Source organism: Drosophila yakuba, chromosome 3L, assembly GCF_016746365.2.
Source record: "Drosophila yakuba strain Tai18E2 chromosome 3L, Prin_Dyak_Tai18E2_2.1, whole genome shotgun sequence".
NCBI classification, from domain to species: domain Eukaryota; kingdom Metazoa; phylum Arthropoda; class Insecta; order Diptera; family Drosophilidae; genus Drosophila; species Drosophila yakuba.
Window position 1 is genome coordinate 14,553,210 of NC_052529.2, and position 17,919 is coordinate 14,571,128.

General features: G+C 40.8%; 2 protein-coding genes across 2 annotated transcripts; one reads left to right on the plus strand and one right to left on the minus strand.

Moving 5' to 3' along the window:
* Nucleotides 1-40: 40 nt before the first annotated feature.
* Nucleotides 41-877, minus strand: LOC6534094 (putative RING-H2 finger protein ATL21A). The gene has a single exon (XM_002094744.3). It carries the CDS (start codon nucleotides 722-724, stop codon nucleotides 194-196), a length of 531 nt encoding a protein of 176 aa, XP_002094780.1. The 5' UTR covers nucleotides 725-877; the 3' UTR covers nucleotides 41-193.
* Nucleotides 878-9,137: 8,260 nt separating this feature from the next.
* Nucleotides 9,138-14,211, plus strand: LOC26535379. The gene is given in 4 exon segments (XM_015194950.2): nucleotides 9,138-9,194; nucleotides 13,497-13,678; nucleotides 13,680-13,800; nucleotides 13,871-14,211. Coding segments are annotated over 4 exon segments (675 nt in total). The 3' UTR covers nucleotides 14,186-14,211.
* Nucleotides 14,212-17,919: the final 3,708 nt, after the last annotated feature.

Genomic DNA, 17,919 nt, shown 5'->3' on the forward strand with positions numbered 1-17,919 from the left:
GTTAGCTTTGTAAAAGTATCTGATACACATAATTTAAACGTTTTGTAGTAACTTGAATTTATTTATTTGTAGAAATAGCATTTATTGCTGCATTAAGTGAATTGAAGTAAAAAGTCCTAAGAATGGGGATTCCTTAATCGCAAGCGAAAACGGATACATTGAACTAGAACGCAATGGATGCCAGATGCCAGTGTTATTGGATTAGTCGTCGACTAAAGATCCTGCGCACATCAGCGTGTAGAGCCCTCCGCCTGCAGATCGGACAACGATGGAATCTGCGGATGGCAGTCCTAATGCAGTTATTCCCGAAGAGGTGTCCACATCGCAGTGAGACCACGCGATGTCTGCCATGCGAAGTCCATGGTGAGAGGCAGATCGGACAGCTAATGTCCTCTTGCATGGTGCTCAGCCGCCGATTGAGTGCGATTAGTCCTTCGCGCAGCTGGTTCACATACTGACTCGTATCCATCGCCGTACGCCGCTCTTCCGAAATCAGACTGAATATTTGCATCTGCAATTGCTCTAGGATGCGTGTACGCTCGGAATTGGACCACTTCATCTGGGTGTTGAGAACCTCCAGACTGCGGACACGTTCTTCTATGCTGACTTCGGCATCCAGGAACTGCTGCGCACTCAGGAAAAGGTGTTCGGTGACTTGCATCAAGATCATCCTTGCCACAAGAGACTTTATACCGCTCAGGATCTCCGTGCTGCTCGACGACATTGTGTATTGTGACAGATACCTTTCCTGCTTGCTAGATTACTAGGTTATTACTTTTCAAAGTTTATCAGTAGGACTTTAAAACTTTCAGCCAGGCGCTTGTATTCATAGAATATGCGATAACAAAGTTGTTGTTAAATCTTGAAGTGAATTTCCAAACATATAATTTCAGAAAACTTTGTAAGCAACCCTTACAACTTTCTGGGGATGTATCCTTTCGACAATATTTTTAAGCCAAGTCTTCGGGTTTCAACAACCAAAGCATTTTTCGAAATAATGTTACCTACCACACATTCACCTCTAAGAGCTCTCGAAAAATCCCGATTCTTCTCACCTCCATTTTGTTTGGGATAAAACTTTTCCCATTAGAAGCAACTACACATGTAAGGGGCAGACAAACCATGGCCACAAAAGCAGCTCGAAATTCAATCATAACTTGCCAACACCCGCTGGCCAAGTTGCATGGCTTTTCCTGCACCTCCCACCGCCGAACACTTGAAACACATGGCCGAAAGCCTTGAAATTTACGAGTCGCAACGAGAAATCCACGCCCATATAATTTTGATTACACTTGTTTTCTAAATACTCTACCATAGAAACCGCAAAAAGACATGAAAAACATGGAAAAAAGGAAAACTCACTGGCAAAAACAAAAGCATTCGAAACACATGTGTATGGTAAAAAGGCGAGAATAAAATCCAAACTAAAGACTATACTTCTGGTGGGATGCTGATGCCACACAGCAAAAAAATATTATAGGCTTGAAGTCAATAAATTTAAGTTTTCCTGTATATTTCAATATATGTGAATATTCCATTTGATTTTGAGCTACTTTGTTCTGCAGTATTTTATATTATATTATATCATCTGAGTCCATTTTTTTCGATTAAATATAATTTGACAAATTGAACATTTTTTTCCCAAGTAGACTACAGGCTGTATAGACGCTAAGCTCCTTGGCAACAAATTGCAGTTAAAAATTGGGAAAGTGGTGGGGGGGAAAATCACTCTGGCCGCCCACGCAGAGGGACATGTATTAAAGGATATTAAGGATATGGCAATGTTGTACAAAACACGTGTGCGATTTAACAACTACAACAGCCACATAGAAAACTTTTTTAGCAGCACGGCGAAACAGAACGGAAAACTGCACACGAAAATGGAATCCAATGTTCGGCGGTGAGTTTTGTTGCGTTTTTATGCGACCACCATAAAAAAGTTATTAATGTGTGGGATTCGCGAGTGTGTGTAAGTGTGTTAGGTGGGCTGTTCGTGGGCAGAGGCGGAGGCGGGGGCGGTAAAAGCCAAACGGGGGGTAGAGGAAAAGCTGGGTGCACACGGCCACAAAATGGCGCGGGCGTGTGCAGGCGTTAATGTGGCAAAAAATGTTTCTGAGCCAGGACGATTCTTTTACTAGCCGACTGGGATACTCTGAAAACAAAATATTACAGTATACATAATGACACCATTTTGTATGAATAAAATCTGCTTAACTTTGTCTTATATTCACAAACGAACAAATATTCTCTTTGTTACATTACAACAACTTTAATTTAAAACAAAAAAGTTTTAATTTGGCGTTGATTACATTTCATGTAGTATTGGTTTTTAATTAATCTTAAATTATAGATGACAAATCTGTGATATAAGACAAAGGAAATACAACTTTTTTATATGGTTGTTTTTCATTTTTTATTGAGGTATTTATAATTTCCACAGTGATGAGTGTATGCGCTCTTCGCCATTGGTTTAAGTTCCTCTTCTTTCGACTTTTATTATTTGCAGTGCAGTTGTTACCACAGAATGCGGGCGTGAAAATCATAAAGCAAAGCACATGAGTAGATGCGAAGTTAGTAAAAAAAAGGTTAATAAAAAGAACTGCTTTGCTGGAAATTTCGAAATGCTTTATAGTACATTTATGCGACCGCACGTTTAGAACATTTAAATGGAGCCAAGGATTAATTAGAGATTCTCATCTTTCGTAGAAGTCAAATTTATCAAATCAGTGTGTGCCTGTAATTTCAACACTTATCATTTTGAATTTGAGTCTAGCAGTTTCACAATCGTCATGCAGTCAACCGGACATGAAATGAAATTCTGGCTTCACGTGGCCCTAATAGCCATTTTCGTGTTACATTTTTGTGTTCAAAATCAAAGTCCGATGACTTTGGATGTTGAGTGGACGGCAAACACAACGAAGGAATATCTGCAACAGAAATTCGACTATTTGATTGGAATGGTCAAGAATGAAGTGGAGTTGACTATTAAAGAAGTACAAAGATTAAGGATGCGGGCCAGAAAGGAATTAGTCCGTCTCAGGGAAAAGCGTGTTCTCCGGATGAGGAGCAACTGAGGATTGATCTGTCCATAAGAAGGCTATATTTTTGTTCAAGAAATGGCAGCGAAGTTAGTTGCACCAAATAGTTGAACCCCATTTTAAGAGACCAAACAGAAGTTACACTTAATTAATTGCCAAATTCGTTGCGACACAACCGAGGATGAAAAAAATTGGCCCGAACGGAAGCCGCTTTGTGAGCGCCTGGGGGAGTTTGCAATTTAATTGCAATTTTCAATTAGGCAACTGCACAAACCAACGAAGAATACGCTGGAGGGTGGAGTATAGTTTACTTAATTAATGTTTTGCTGGCGAGGGCTTAAGGGGATTCTAAAGGGGATTCCCCAACGTTTGGCGACACTAAAAAGAGACCCGAAAAGTATGCAATGGAATTGATTCGACAGGAAATTGATGCAATCGGATTAATAAAATAATCTAATGCAAGAACAGGCCCACAAAGTCGATTTAACGTGTTCGGATATCCATCTCTTTTCGAAATTGGGAAATGAATGAATATCCAAATGTATTACTACCTTCCATTGTTTAATACAACATTTGTAATCAATGCATTGCAATACATTGTACACACAAGAACAGGCTTACAAAGCCTATCAAACAAGCCTATCATCTCTTTTCGAAATTGGGAAATGTAATAATTCCAAAATGTATTACTACCTTCCTTTGTTGAATACAACATATTTAATCAATGCATTGCATACTACATACTTTGTATTTTTGTGAGATCTTTTATTCCTAAATTAGTTATTTGTTGTACTTATACCTTATTTCTCAACCAGAAATGGTTTAATACATTTTTGAGTACTTTAATCCATGAGTACTTTATTCCATTCAAGCCATATATATATGGCAAATACTCCGTTTCGATATGCGGAAGTTAAATATTGCTTTGAATATTTAATACATTTTCAGGCTTAAAAATTTATTGGTTTTCAGTTTGTTGCGTCACACACACCAATATATTTTCGAACCGTGCCTAACAAAAATTTCGACAGCTGCGCTCAACTAGCAATGAAATTTCATTGCCAAGGGGGGGCGATAGCCCCCGAGAACCCCATTGCCCACTAACCGACACCATTTCCGACTAGCTGAAATCACACAAAAGGCTGCAAGTCCACCGCAAACAAAAGAAAGTTAATTGCCAGGCCAAATAACAAGTCGGCACCCCTCCATGCCACACAAATCTGGGCGAAAAACGGGTGGATGTTGGGTGGGGGTGTTAGTTCAATATTTGCCTTAGTTATGCGCCGAATTGGAAATGGGGCCCATGAAGTAGCTGCTAATTTTTCGCCGGGAAAAGTCAATTAAATTTCGAAAGGGATGGCTTGGAAGGCTGTAAAACTTTTCGGCGCCGAAAATGAATAAATGATAGAGCATGAATGTCAATCAAAGTTAAGCACTGCAAAATGAAGACAAACAATCGAAAGGGATCGAAGCTGAGAGAAGCGTGGATGGAAGCCGGAATTAAACCAAAATCGCGATGAGTCATTGGGGCGGGAAAACCAGCTTTCATTAGTTCCAGGGGGTGGCATACATTATGCCGCAGCCACACCCACAAATTGATAAAGTTTCCCCGTTTCGTACACCCCGCCCACCGTTCATTCGGCTAATCCAACAATGCCTAATGACAGTTGTCGAAAAGTTTTGGCCGAAAATCGATTCTAATGGCATCGCAAATAATCGAATCGAGTTGTTTATCAGAATGAATAGTTTTTCGCATTGGTGGGCGGGGGGTTGTGCCGAAAAGTTGTCAAATTTTATAGTTATTTGGGGGTGGCTGCGAATTCGAAAACATTTCTGCCCGATAAAACCCTTTTTGGCCAATTTTTGTGTGGCTTATTGATAAAGTTCCACCTATTCTTTTCTGTCTCCTCTCCTCTTTTGGCCATAAATCAGTTTGGGCCAAGAACTCCTGCTGAGTGGCGGCAGGGAAGGTGACTCAATGGGACATAAACTATGCAGCAGGTGGCCCTCTGAGGGTTTTTCCTTTCAGTAATTAAAGCAATTGCGACAAAAGAGCCACAAATGCCACAAACAGCATGTGGCCAAGAAGATGAAGAGCGGGGGTTCCTAATCAGTTTAAACTGCGGCCTCCAAACGAGTTGGACTTAATTGTCATAATTTCTTTTTCGCGCCTTCCAAATGTGTCAAAAATACATGGTACATGACAGCAGAGGGAAGTGATAAGGAGTTTGTCCAATTAGAAACTTTTCAATGTACTTATAAGCCACTTTAGCAAAAAAAGTCGCTTCAGGCGATTAAGAAACAAGTAGGTAAATAAAAAATAAAAAATGTTATGTTTCAAACGATAAATTTAGAGTATAGAGTTTATAGGCCGTTAATAGCCCTAACTATATTGAATGAACTATAAAAACCGTAAAAGCTGTAACATTAAATACTGCTCAAGGGGTCAATTAGCAAAAGCATTAGCTTTTATGGCAAGACCTGTAGCATTCATTAAGTTTAAAGGCTCACGAAAAGCACAACGTTGCGGCCAAATAATTAAATGCCTTTCCCTCCACGTACTCCACAGAGATCCGTTGTCGGTCTCCGCCCAATCTGACCAAAAAAACCTAATGAAAACCCATTGAGCTGTGAGTGATCTCATGTCGAAGGCAGCTGTCAGAGGTCGCCACCAATCGAGTTGATCGCCCAAACAATGGAGACTCATTAACGATCTTAGGAATATAGAAATACATCTCCTGTCCGCCAGAATTATGCGCGGCCAGCGCAAATAAATAATAAAAGGGGGTGGAGGGGAAAAATATGAAAATAATTTCCAAGCGGGTGGGGGGCTAAGGGGAGGAGAACAGTAAGGGTCGTGAGCATAAATTTCAAAATTGTTTCTTGGCCTCGGCGCGCGGCATTGATGAAGTACATGGCGATGGGCGGGGAGCAGAACTGGGGAGCCTCATATGCCACAGGGCAACTTATGGCCAAGAAAGGTGCAGATTGGAGTGCCGCAGTGAAATAGAGTCGGGGAGAGTGTGCACTGGGAGAAATAAGTAGCTGACCAATAACTACGTCTAGAAAGTAGCTCAGAAATACTTAAAGTAAGAACTGATTTTAATGCAAGTTGATCCGATCCCTTCGATGTGAAAAGAGATGTTCGTTCACGATTTATATTATAAAACAAGTGAGACTTTTTGCTGAGTGCAAAAGGAAGCGACGCCAAAGACGCAGACCAGGAAACCATTGTGCTCGACTGTTCCCTTGGCCATTCTTGATGGTCGATGCTGTGCGGGTGATAAGTAACATGAATCACGTTTTATTTTGCCTTTGGACTTTAACGATGCAGTGGAGCGTCGGGCAGGGCAAGTCAACTCCAGACTGGCTCAATGGCTGACTGACTTCGTCTTCGAGTTGGCTGAAAGGTCAGAGCCGAGAGTCGCGAGTCGAGAGTCGAGGTTTCCTGCAATTTTTATTTACCTTTTGTGTATGAGAACAACTTGGTTCTATTCTTCTGGCGATTTTACCCCTCCCCAACCGCTCCCCCAGCTTTTGGTTTATTTTGTAGAATATGCTTGCAGGGATTTTCGTTTCTCGCTGCTTTCTCCATTTGCCTTGGAACGTGAGAATTTAATATTTCTTTTCATTAGCCACGCTCGACTCGAGTTCGAGCTCAGGGTTCTGTAACTGCGAAAGTGGAGCTGGGACTTCGAAGGAGGCAGCAGGCAGGCAGTTCTGGCGACACTTACAAATTTCATGGTTTCATTTTGAGGAGGTCAGCAGCAACAGAAATAAATTATGTCCAACCAAATTCATAGTTAAGAGCAGGCAGGCGAAAATGAGTCCGCAGTGCCGATGGTTGGAAGGGAAAATAGTGGACCAAGAAGCCGGAAAATGTGGGATTGGGGTCTCCTGTCAGTAGGGCATTTGCCAAACGCGATACGCAGCTAATTGGTTTTTTCAAATAAATCTTCTTTGATAAGATAAAACGTTACAAAACAGTCAAGACAAACGCCATACGTAATTAAATTCCATTCAATAGTATGTAGATAATTATAAGATCATAATGAATTCGTTATATAAGCTATAGACAAAATATGTCAGTGCTTCTGTACTTACTAGCTACAAGTGTGATTTTCAATTGATTTTATTTATTTTTAAAACATGTTTAGGGGTTATGGTTACAAGGAATCCTGCCTTCACCAATGCTTTTACCTAAATGTCTCCCAATTTTGTATGCACATTTATGTCCCCCGATTTTCATCGTTCCACCTTCAATGTGTCAGGACTTCAGTGGGTCCAATGCAGCCACAAAAGTTTTTCCACCTCAATTCCAATGCTGTTCCCTTGCAGCATTCCGCTCGTTTTGGACCACTAACATTGCTAAGACCCTTGTCAAAACTTTCGTTTCTGGAAAACAGAAGTTAAACCAAAACTATTTGCCAGTCACGTTCGTCTTGATAACTTGTCGCCAGCTGGAAATCTGCGGAGCATGCGAGAGACATTGTCGCCAAATCCGCGGCCAAGTGTTGCGACTGGCAGCACGAGGTAACAATGTTGCATCCACTCAGCCACTCAGCAACTCAGCCATCGGAGCCACTGGATCCTCTAAGCCACTCGGTTCTGCCATTTCGGTGGCATCGGTGGAAGTCGCCGGCGACCAAGTTGGCAAATATCAGCCACCAACAGCCATCAAACGCAGCTTAGGCGCGAAATCCGTCCGCTTAACCCCCCCTCACGTCCACCGCCCCCTCAGGCCATCCGGCTTATTTTGCATGTGTCGCACTGTTTTTGGCCACATTTTGGTTGCCACTCGGCTTCACGACTTTCCATCCTCCCGCCGAAGGCTACAAAAAGCAGCAAGCCTGATATTTGGCTGTTCCAGTGAAACGGTTTGTGCACTCAGAATAAAAATGCCACTGTAACCAGAGTGAGTGCCCCTAGGTAGCAAATACACTTGGCGAATTCGGTTGCTTAAACCAGTTTGTCATTTTGCAGTAAAAGGTGACTTACTTTTAGTAAGCAGCTATAAACATTCATCTCCACAATGAATCTTGTTACTAACCTATCTAGTACTTATATTTCTAGATACTTTTGGCAACGCACTCTTTCAACATTAGTTTAAAATGGCTTACAACTTCAAGCGCTTCTTGTGCTGCTTGACAGCTTGGCTCACAGATCCTGAGGGCTCTCTTAGCCCTCGGAAAACCCCCGACCCCGTTGTCCCATCACCTTTTCACCAGCATGATATTGTAATATTGTGATATTCGTGTCCCGCAAGCATTTAGCATAGCATCATCAAGTCGGTACCCCTAAACTGCCCTCCCGTTTTCTGCTTTTGGCGTAACTAATTTTTCTCCTGTGTTTTCTTCGCTTTTTCTACGGCTCTTTTCGGCTGCTTTGCCTTTGCATTATGCATCTTTCTGGCCAGAAATAAGCGGGGGCGGGGGCGGGGATTTTACCATTGTTACCATTGCCGAGCAATGTTTACGCTTGCCACATTTACTTTGCATGGCAATCCGCCCCATACCGCCCCGTCCCCACCCCGCAAAACCCTTGTCCACCAAGTGGGTAATGCCAATTTGGTGCACTCCACTTGCTCTTCTCGGATGGCTCGCAGGCGTTGGCTTCTACGGATGGCTCTGCCTCGCTTTTCGCCTCGGTTTGGCTTTGCTTGGCTTGATAACACCACCAGCACTGAGAAAAAAGCTATCTCCTAAGTCTTTATTTCACTGAAAAAAAGTAAACATGTATCAATCTAATCAATGATGTTATATTTGTTTAATGAAAAATAGTATTTCATACAGTTTCCGATTTTTATGGTTGATTTTGTATTTCATTTCATATAATAATTAGCAAGTTTTAATTGGAAGTATTTTGTATAAGAGTGTGAGCAATGGTTTCTTAAAAATTTAAATTTAAATTTAAGCATATTTTTTGTTCCAAGCAATTTGGAAGTATCAACAGTTTTGCAAGTGCCTGCCCTCCTTAAAAACACAACTTCCTCTGCGTGGAACTTTCGACAAGCTGAGTTAACTTCATAGTTTTGTGCCCCTAAGCAAATTGAGTGATTATCAGTTTGGCTTACCTGAAGATTTTCTCGACGAGAAGACCATGACCAAGACCAAGACCGGTCTCTTAGGGGGGATTTCTCCCTGCAAGTGCGTGTGGGTAAATTTTCTTGGCTACGCTTTAATTATTGAATCGCTGGTCTGAGCTGGAATGAACTAAAGTTCACTTTGCTGGCTGTCAAGCTTTTTTTTTTTTGACAAACTCACTTTGCATATTAATTGAATTCGTTATAGTTGTGGCCATCAGACTTTCTACTGGGAACCAGAGATGACAAGGGAAGATAAATGGATTTCAGGGCGAAGGTCAATTCTCAATGAAGAAAGCTAATTAGAAAATAAAAATAAATTTATACGAACAAAATAAATGTAAAAACAACAAAAACCATTTTTCTTTTATTAAAAAGATGTATCTTTTTGGTTGTTAGAGAAGAAACCTGCACCGTTTTCGCTCATATCTTTAGAATAAATAACTGAGTAAATAAACTGCTTTAAACTCCCCTAGTCGCCAAACAATTTGATAACCAATCACTCCATTAAAAGCAAACATGCTAAAGCCATTCACTGAACTCCCCTTCCTCGGCTGCTTTGATACTATATTTATTTCATATTCATACAAACAGACCACAGCATGAACAAAACAAATTTATAATTTTATGAAGTGCAAGGAGCGAACCTCAAGGAGGCGGCACAAACTCGATGAGTTGTTCAGGCTAACCTCAAAATGAAATACGAGTTCCGAACGAGAAATGCCTGGCAAATAACTGAAGACTTGCCAGCCATGCACGAGCACAAATTAAAACCATAAAATATTTGCAATCACAACGAAAGGACAACAGCCAGCGAAAGGGCAAATAACTAAATGGAAAGCCCAGGAAAATAAATTCCCAATGGAGCAGAGTGGATGGCAAAAAGCTGGAGTGCACCGCAAAATCAAGCAAAGTACGGCTGCATTAAAGAAATTAAAGTGCCTGCCTGGGCAGGAAGTTTATTTTTTTGGATCGGGGTTGGTCCTTCGGGTTCGTCCTGAACAGGCTCCTTTCTGTCGATCCTTTGGCCACTTTCAATGCCGCTCCCAACAACTTAACAACTTCTGCCCCAAGGAAAGTCGTGGAGAAAGAATTACATGAACGGAGTCATATTTATGTTTTCATGGCTCAAGGGCGGACTTCGAGTTTCAGGTTAGCGCTGAATGAGTTCGCCTGCTTCTTTGCATTACCCTGGATTTATTGTACCTGCAAAGCAAGTTGCTTTCAAGTCACTCGATTTTGTCTTTTCCCAAATGGAATACTTTACAAGTGTTATCAGCCGCTTTTGTGAAAATTCTAGACCCTCTATCTTGGTAATTAATTAAACTTTTAAAAGGGAATTTCTTGTTTTTGTGGCTATTTTATTATACCAAACTTTCAAAGCGTTTTTGCCACTTTTAGGTCAACAGAAAACCCCTAGAACTCCACAGTGGGGTATCTGCAAGTCGCAAAGCGGAGCAAATCGCACTCACATGTTTTTAGCCCGTTTCCGTGCTTTTTGTCAATTCCGCATGCAAGACGTTTTCATTGCCAACTGCAGACTGGAATTACTCCTGCGGGGCGAATATAGGCGGGAATGTAGCTGGGAACGTGCACAAGGATCCAGGCTCCGGGCTCCAGGATCCGGCGGGATGGACGGATTCCAAATGCATCCTGCATGCGGCAGTGGGGACCAGATAAAAGGAGCGATACACGAGCAAACACGGAGACCAAACAAAAACAAACAAGCCGCAGAAGAGATATTCAATGGAGCGGAGAAAGGAGAAAGGGAAAAGGGAAAAGGATGTGCGGTGGCGAGATAGAGACGTGACTCGCGGGGTGGGAAAAAGGACTCCCAACGAGAGCACTTCCAAAACAGCTAATAAGGCTACGAACCTATATATGTATATATATATCCATTCCTATTTGCAAATTCTGTTTGGGAATTTTATTGCAAGTATTGACCTCTATTTCAGATATTGGAACGCTAATCAAAAGGAAACTTAGTACTACATCTTACATGGTTTATAACTTACTATCACTTTATATTATTTTGCAAGAAAGAGTCGACTTGCAATTGAAAAACCTAAGCAATCACATGTAAGCAATGATGTATGATTTGTTCAAGTGTATGACTTCAGGCTCTCACTTCACGCTTTCATCTCGAACTGCTGTTATCCGGCATGCGCCTCACATGAAAACTCGAGCAAGTCATCAGAATTCATAGGTTGTCTTTTCTCTTTTTTTGTATATCTTGCAGAAAACCCCCCGCAGACATCACTATTTTTCAGTGCCGCACGGTTGCAATTGCAAGTTGCTGCTGCGTCAAATGCAAAATGTGATTTAATGCCCTTTGGTGTCGCATGCTAATGAGGCAAGCAAAAGTTACTTCTTTCTGCCTGCGTTGGCAACTTTTTCCTGGCACGTGCCTGGATCCAAGTCCGATTTTGGGTCCAACTTGGCTTCCAAATGCGGGTCACCCTGGTGGCTCAGAACTCGGAACTCAGAACTAGGCACTGTGACGGGAATATATTTAAAATATGTAGTAACATGCTAAATAGTTTCCCCTTCTTCGACTTGAGTTATGAACCCTCCTCCATTTGCTAATTGTGTGGCCTAAAAACTGCAAAGTGGAGTCAACTAGGGCCAGTGAAGTTTTGGGGGAAAACTCTTTGGACGTGACTGGAAATGCATATGGAAAAGTTCTCCATGTGGCTAAGCAGTAAAGAGTTAAATTTAGTGGCATGTGTTAAAGGTATCCCTAATGATATTCGCACATAGATTATCTCTGCCATTGTGTTTCATTTCTTGGCATTAACTCAAAATCGACTACAACAAAGTTGGCCCTGACCATCGTATTGTTCTTGCTTGCTTCTTAAAAACCTCACTTCTAAACACTTAATCCATCCAGTTTACTACTTCCGCAGAAGTTGTCTTCCTCTTAGTCCCTTTTTCCAATTGAAACGAACAAACTTTTCCTTTAATTGCTCCAACAGACTGGGAAAACTGTGCGGGAAAAACTGCCGCTTATCGTTTGATTTTCATTGCGAGTACTCCGAACTTGGCCGTTGGAGCTTAGGGTTTAGTTGCAAACAATACGAGCGGCGCCTCAGATCTCCGCAAACTTATCTTCAGGATGCACTCAAAATAAAATCTACAAATTATAAATACTTCGATGCATACATCTTAAGGTAACTTTAAACATTTTTGAATATACATAAAAACATAAAAATATTTTATCTTTAGTGACTTAGGTTTACTTTTCCTACGTTAACTACGTTTCCCTTCTTAGAGTGGACCACAATTAAGCGCAGACCAAGAGCAGCTCATTACAGGCGAACGAGGAAAAAGTGCCACTTGAAGGATTCTTTCAAACTTACCCGCCCACGCCCACTCCCATCCAATCCCGATCCCAGCTGGATTAGGGGGCAGTGGGAGTAGGTTATGGTGGGCTGAAGAAAGGGGGCGTGGCTGCTGTCTGTCTGCATTTGTTGACGCCACGTCAAAGTTGCCTGCTCGGCTGACAAACATTGTCAACGCCCTTGGCCAACGTCATCATCAATGTCAGTGGCACCACCACCGCCCCCCCCCGCAATTTTCCATTTCCCCACCCCCTTGGGGCTGCCAAACCCCGAATCCCACTCGGGACATCACTCAAGTTGAGCTGAAAATTTCGCATTTTTTGTTTGTGTGTCTGACGGTCGGGAGACTCGCGATTATTTGGCTCTCCCTCGGAAGAGAAGATGGCCATCAATTTCCATAAGTTGTCATAAAAGCGGAATGTTGCCACATCTCGTAGTATATCTATATGGGGTTTGATGGCCCATTAGGGCAACCAGGCGACAGTTTTAATGGGGTTTGATTTAAATTTTATGCGCATTTGTCATTAAATATTATTATTTCGACAGCCAGCTGGTGGCAAATGTCTTTAAAAAACGTAGAAAGTCGGAAGATGGGTGCTCGTAGTTCTACAGAAGCTCAAGGATTTCGCACTCCCAATTACTTTTGTAAAAAAATATAGGTGAAAAGGTTTTTGAATTATATAAATTAGAAAAGAGCATTATTATATGCAAATATGTTAAGAGTTCTTATAATTTATTTGAAGAGAGGAAAGTGCTACTTGGAACAATATCTTTTGGACAAAAGAGTGTTATCGTTTTTAATATAAATGTTTGTTTCTATGACTTGAATGAATCACCTGATACAACAAAAACTCTCTAAAATTATATAAATTATAATTGTAAAGCAAGTATATAACCAACAACTAATTAAGCATATATGTACTTTATTGTTCGCTTTTCAAGGCGGGCCTATTCAACTTACTGCAACTGTAAGTATCACAACGATTAGCTCTGCTTTACTTCTAAACAAAGTTTCAGTTTGGTTCTACTCGGCAGTTGTCATTCAAAATCATCTTAGCCTGTGCCTCTGAGTTCTTTGAGAAATTATTTCAAAAAGATTTGAAGAAATTTTTGTTAGATGAAACAACTCCAGAAGTTTTTCAGATATTCCTCGATTTTATAGACGCACCTGACGATAGGAAACTCTGCAAACTAGATCCGGATGTATTGATGTGTTTTTGAGAGATGCAAAAAAATCCTATTAGACCTGTCCCCTGGCATGGCACCAGGTGCCCTAATTGCACTCTTTGCAATATCGCATCGTTCGGATCACAATCTATTAATGGAGCAATCCATTGAAGTATGTACATATATACCAAACACACACGCTTTATCCGAAAATTGTTATATTATGAAAACACTGTGTTCAGGTTCTGCAACATAAATGGAGGAACGAAATGGACCGCCCATCTACTGTCACCATGGGAATCGACTGCTTCGAATAATATTTCAAAAACACCTCGGTAATCTATTCTTCGCGGAGGCGTTTTGACATGTTGGAAAACTGGATAAACGGAAATGATTTCGATGGTAGACTTTCCGCTCAAAAAGATAAGATTTCCGAAATTATGAAGAGCATCAATTTTCTAGAAATGTCATTGGAGGACTTTCAAAATGGTCCTGGAAAGTCTAGCGTATTGTCCGAATCACAGAAGTTGGAAATAATGTATATAAATAAAAAATGAATGGACTGTATGGGAGGGAATGACTAAAAAAGGAAGCGAGACTTCCTAAATCGCATTCTTGACAACTAGTTTGGTGACTGTAACGACTTTAAACTATTAAATTATATGAACCCAAGAAGTAAAATAGAATATGAAGTTATTAAATGAGCCCCTCATCTTTGACCTATATTCATTTAAGGGGATTACATCGTCAGAATCTTACTCCTTATCTTACTAAGGATTTTTTTATGTACAACTAAAACATTATCAGTCCATTACTTACTTTTTGATTCCTGTTCCTACGATAGTCTTATCTACTTCCTCTGGATTGACACTCAAAACAATAGCAAGAATCTATTTTTAGATTTGATGATATATTTTAACACATTTCCAACAGCTGAAATTGTACTGCAATCAGACACGTTTTTGAAACATGCCACGTTCAATTATTATGAAATATTTATTTCCACTGCCGAGTATCGGAAATTAAGCCCATTTTAATTACGGTCCTCACTGCCACCCCGACTCCCCTTTGGTGCCTCTCAAAAAATATGCATTTATGTTCGCATTGCAAATTATAATATGCAAATTGATGTTGCCCATATTTAGGTTGCCCCGCTCCCTTCGCCCCTCTCCGAAAGGCCCCTCATTTCCTTGGCAATTCATATGGGAAGCACGTAATCGAAATGAGCACTGAAAAGGCTACTCCAATACATTGCCAGCTTAATTACGTTAATGTGCGGAAGGCATCGAATAGCTTTAATGCCAATTTTAACTAATTACCTCGTATAATTGCATATCACGCGGCCGAACGTTCATAATAAATAAATGTGGGGTAATTCGAGCAATACTGCCAGGCGCAAACAATCCAAAGGGCATAAGAACTTGGTTGAGGGAATTATTGTTAGATTCGGAGAGAGTGAAAAGTGCATTAAGCTATTCCAAGTATATTTTCCGCATGTATCAGTATATCTGTCACAGTTTAAAATTGAATATGTCAGCAAACCAAAACCACACAAACACGCATTTAAGAAAACTCACTGCCTCCTATTTGTATTCCTGTACCGCCTCCATCTCGGCAATTTTCAAGTGACAATTTCCCACACACGCCAACAAACCAAAGCTTCTTTACTGCACTGAAAAAAATATAAATACCAAACTGGAATTATAGGTTGCTTTTTTTTAATTTTCTACTGTAGAGTTTAAATTGATAAAAATATAAAATATAAAAATATAAAATTATTCAACATTATTTTATCCAAATGTTTGATTTAATCGTAGCTTATACATTTTTTATTGTGCATCCCAGCAGACTAAAATGCTATGCAATTTCGTCCTTTGACGGGGAGACAGCCACACAAAGAAGTGTGTTGGGAAGGGGTGAGTGGTGAATGGATAAGGAGCCAAGTGGGAATGGGAATGGAGAATCGAAAGGAATGTCAGCAGTCGCACATATTTTTCACTTCGATATGTTCAAAATATCTTTAGAATAGTCCCCACGGTACTTAAATGAATGTCGTCGCAAGTAGTCGCCTGTCACGGGATTTGCGGAAAGCGATGAGCAGCTCCAACTGTGACTGCGAATCAAGATTTGATATTGGTAAATCAAAGTGCAAGCAACAATATTGAAATTATTTTACATTAAATTATTTCTTTATTTCTTTATGTGGAATATTGAAAGGACCGCTCTCTAATAAAGTCACATCTCGCCGCAGAAGTGATTAGTTTACAGTTCCTGGCTGAAATTCGTTGCATTTCATTGTGAGTAACTCAATTTCTCAGTTAGTCCATCACTTTCCCGGACACTTTCATCTTTTCAATGTCGCTGCTAATGTTGCTGACTGACACTGTCGATGGTGATGATTGTGCGATGACGATGATGAATCGATGGCGTGACAAGCCCCCAGCTGCCCTTCCATACCTCGTAGCAATTTCAATTTTGCCTCACATATAAATAACTTTGAATTTAAAAAGAAATATTCACAGAATTTGTTTGATATGGGGAGCACTGGGTAAACATGTCTGTTGTGGTGTAATGTGCATTACATTTGGCTGCTGGGGGCGTTGATCGGAAAGAATTTCCCCAAAAAAAGTGGAAGCTGATGGCAAAATGAATGGATAAGTTGGTTGAGTTTATTTTGATTGATTTCTGTTTGCTATTTGGGATTGTGTGACCCTGTTTGGTATTTGCCTGTTCAAAGAATCCACATAGATATATACCATTATACACTTCAGCAGAAATTAGAACAGCTTATTTACTTGGAAATAATAGTTTTGCATACTGACTTAGTTTTAAAGTGGTTAATGAGTACCTATACAGGCAGCTTACTTGAACAAGCACGTGATTTATTAAAGTCACTCATAAAGGGTATTCTGCATTTAATTCAATTGCAGATTTGTAAACTTACCCCTTAAATCATTGCTTAAGTATGTTATACCCATACCCTAAACCGAAATGGAATTTGTAAAGCGTTTATCAAAATTGCAGTAAGGAAATCTCTGGCGCTCGGAACTCCATCTCCATCCCCATCCACCATCAACCATCCATCTCTATCGCCTGTCATTAAATTATGCATTTGCGCAATCACTTCCTAAAATATGCAAAGGATGTTGCAGGCGGTGGGCGTTGCAGCAGGACATTCAGCACGTTCCGAGCCTCATTGCGATGTGGCAAGTTTCCGCGAATTTCCACCCACACCACGTCTTTTCCCCGGGTGGAAAGTTTTCCAAGGAGCTGGCTGCGCTTGATTTGCGTTCATAGTTTTCATCTCAACCACCCACTTTCAGCCTGGCACTCACACCACTCACACCACCCACCGAAACACCTGCTATAGTGTCCTGGTTGTCATCGCTCACATGCCGGAAGTTGATAAAGTGCCTGGCAAGGCAAAGGAATTCCGCGGCATGTCGTCCCCTCTGCTCCACGTTGCTCCACTCTGCTTCGCCTTCCACCTGCCGTGTCTTCATTAAAATATTACTCACATGCAGGCAAAGACGGAAATGCATTACGGTACCTACTCCTTCCTCGCCATTATCCTTTGTGCGTATGCAACAGTTAAATCCGGCAACCGGCTCGGTATCAGCATGAACAATCAAAATCCAAGCGCCGGGGGCACAAAATCGGTTGTATTTTCCGTCAAACGGTATCTAGAGTGGCAAGAACAATTAAAATGTTCAGCTTGGACAAATGTATTTCTTACAACAGATTTATTGAGATAAAAAACGAAAAAGTATTAAACGCTACTTAGCTTACGATGACTGCAATTTTATAAATTTCCCACTTGGATAATTATACACCATATATATTTAAAACGCTATCTTGCCACTAGATAACATGACATCATCACCGATACAGGTCAATTCCATGTGCTATCTGCAACTGATCCGCTGCTCATAAATCACGCATACGCCGCGTTGCACCCGTGCGGTGTTGACAGTTCATTAAATTCGAATGAACGGCGGATCGCGCATTCGAGGCGTGCTAAATCTATATTTTTATGTGCTTTCCATTCGGATTTGCTAAATTAATGCGCATGTGAGGTCTGCAAGCACAGCGATAACGTTAATTATGCCACATAAATCAGGGGTTCGGAATTACCCCCAGTTAAACCCAGTTTTCAGCTAGATGAATGAATGGAGCCGGCAAAGCGAAAGGAATTTTAAGCCGAACAAATGAAACTTAGCTGAAGTGTGAAAGTATTTAATCGGATGGAAAATAAAACAGAAATGGTGTGCATGTGGGTATAAATTACTTG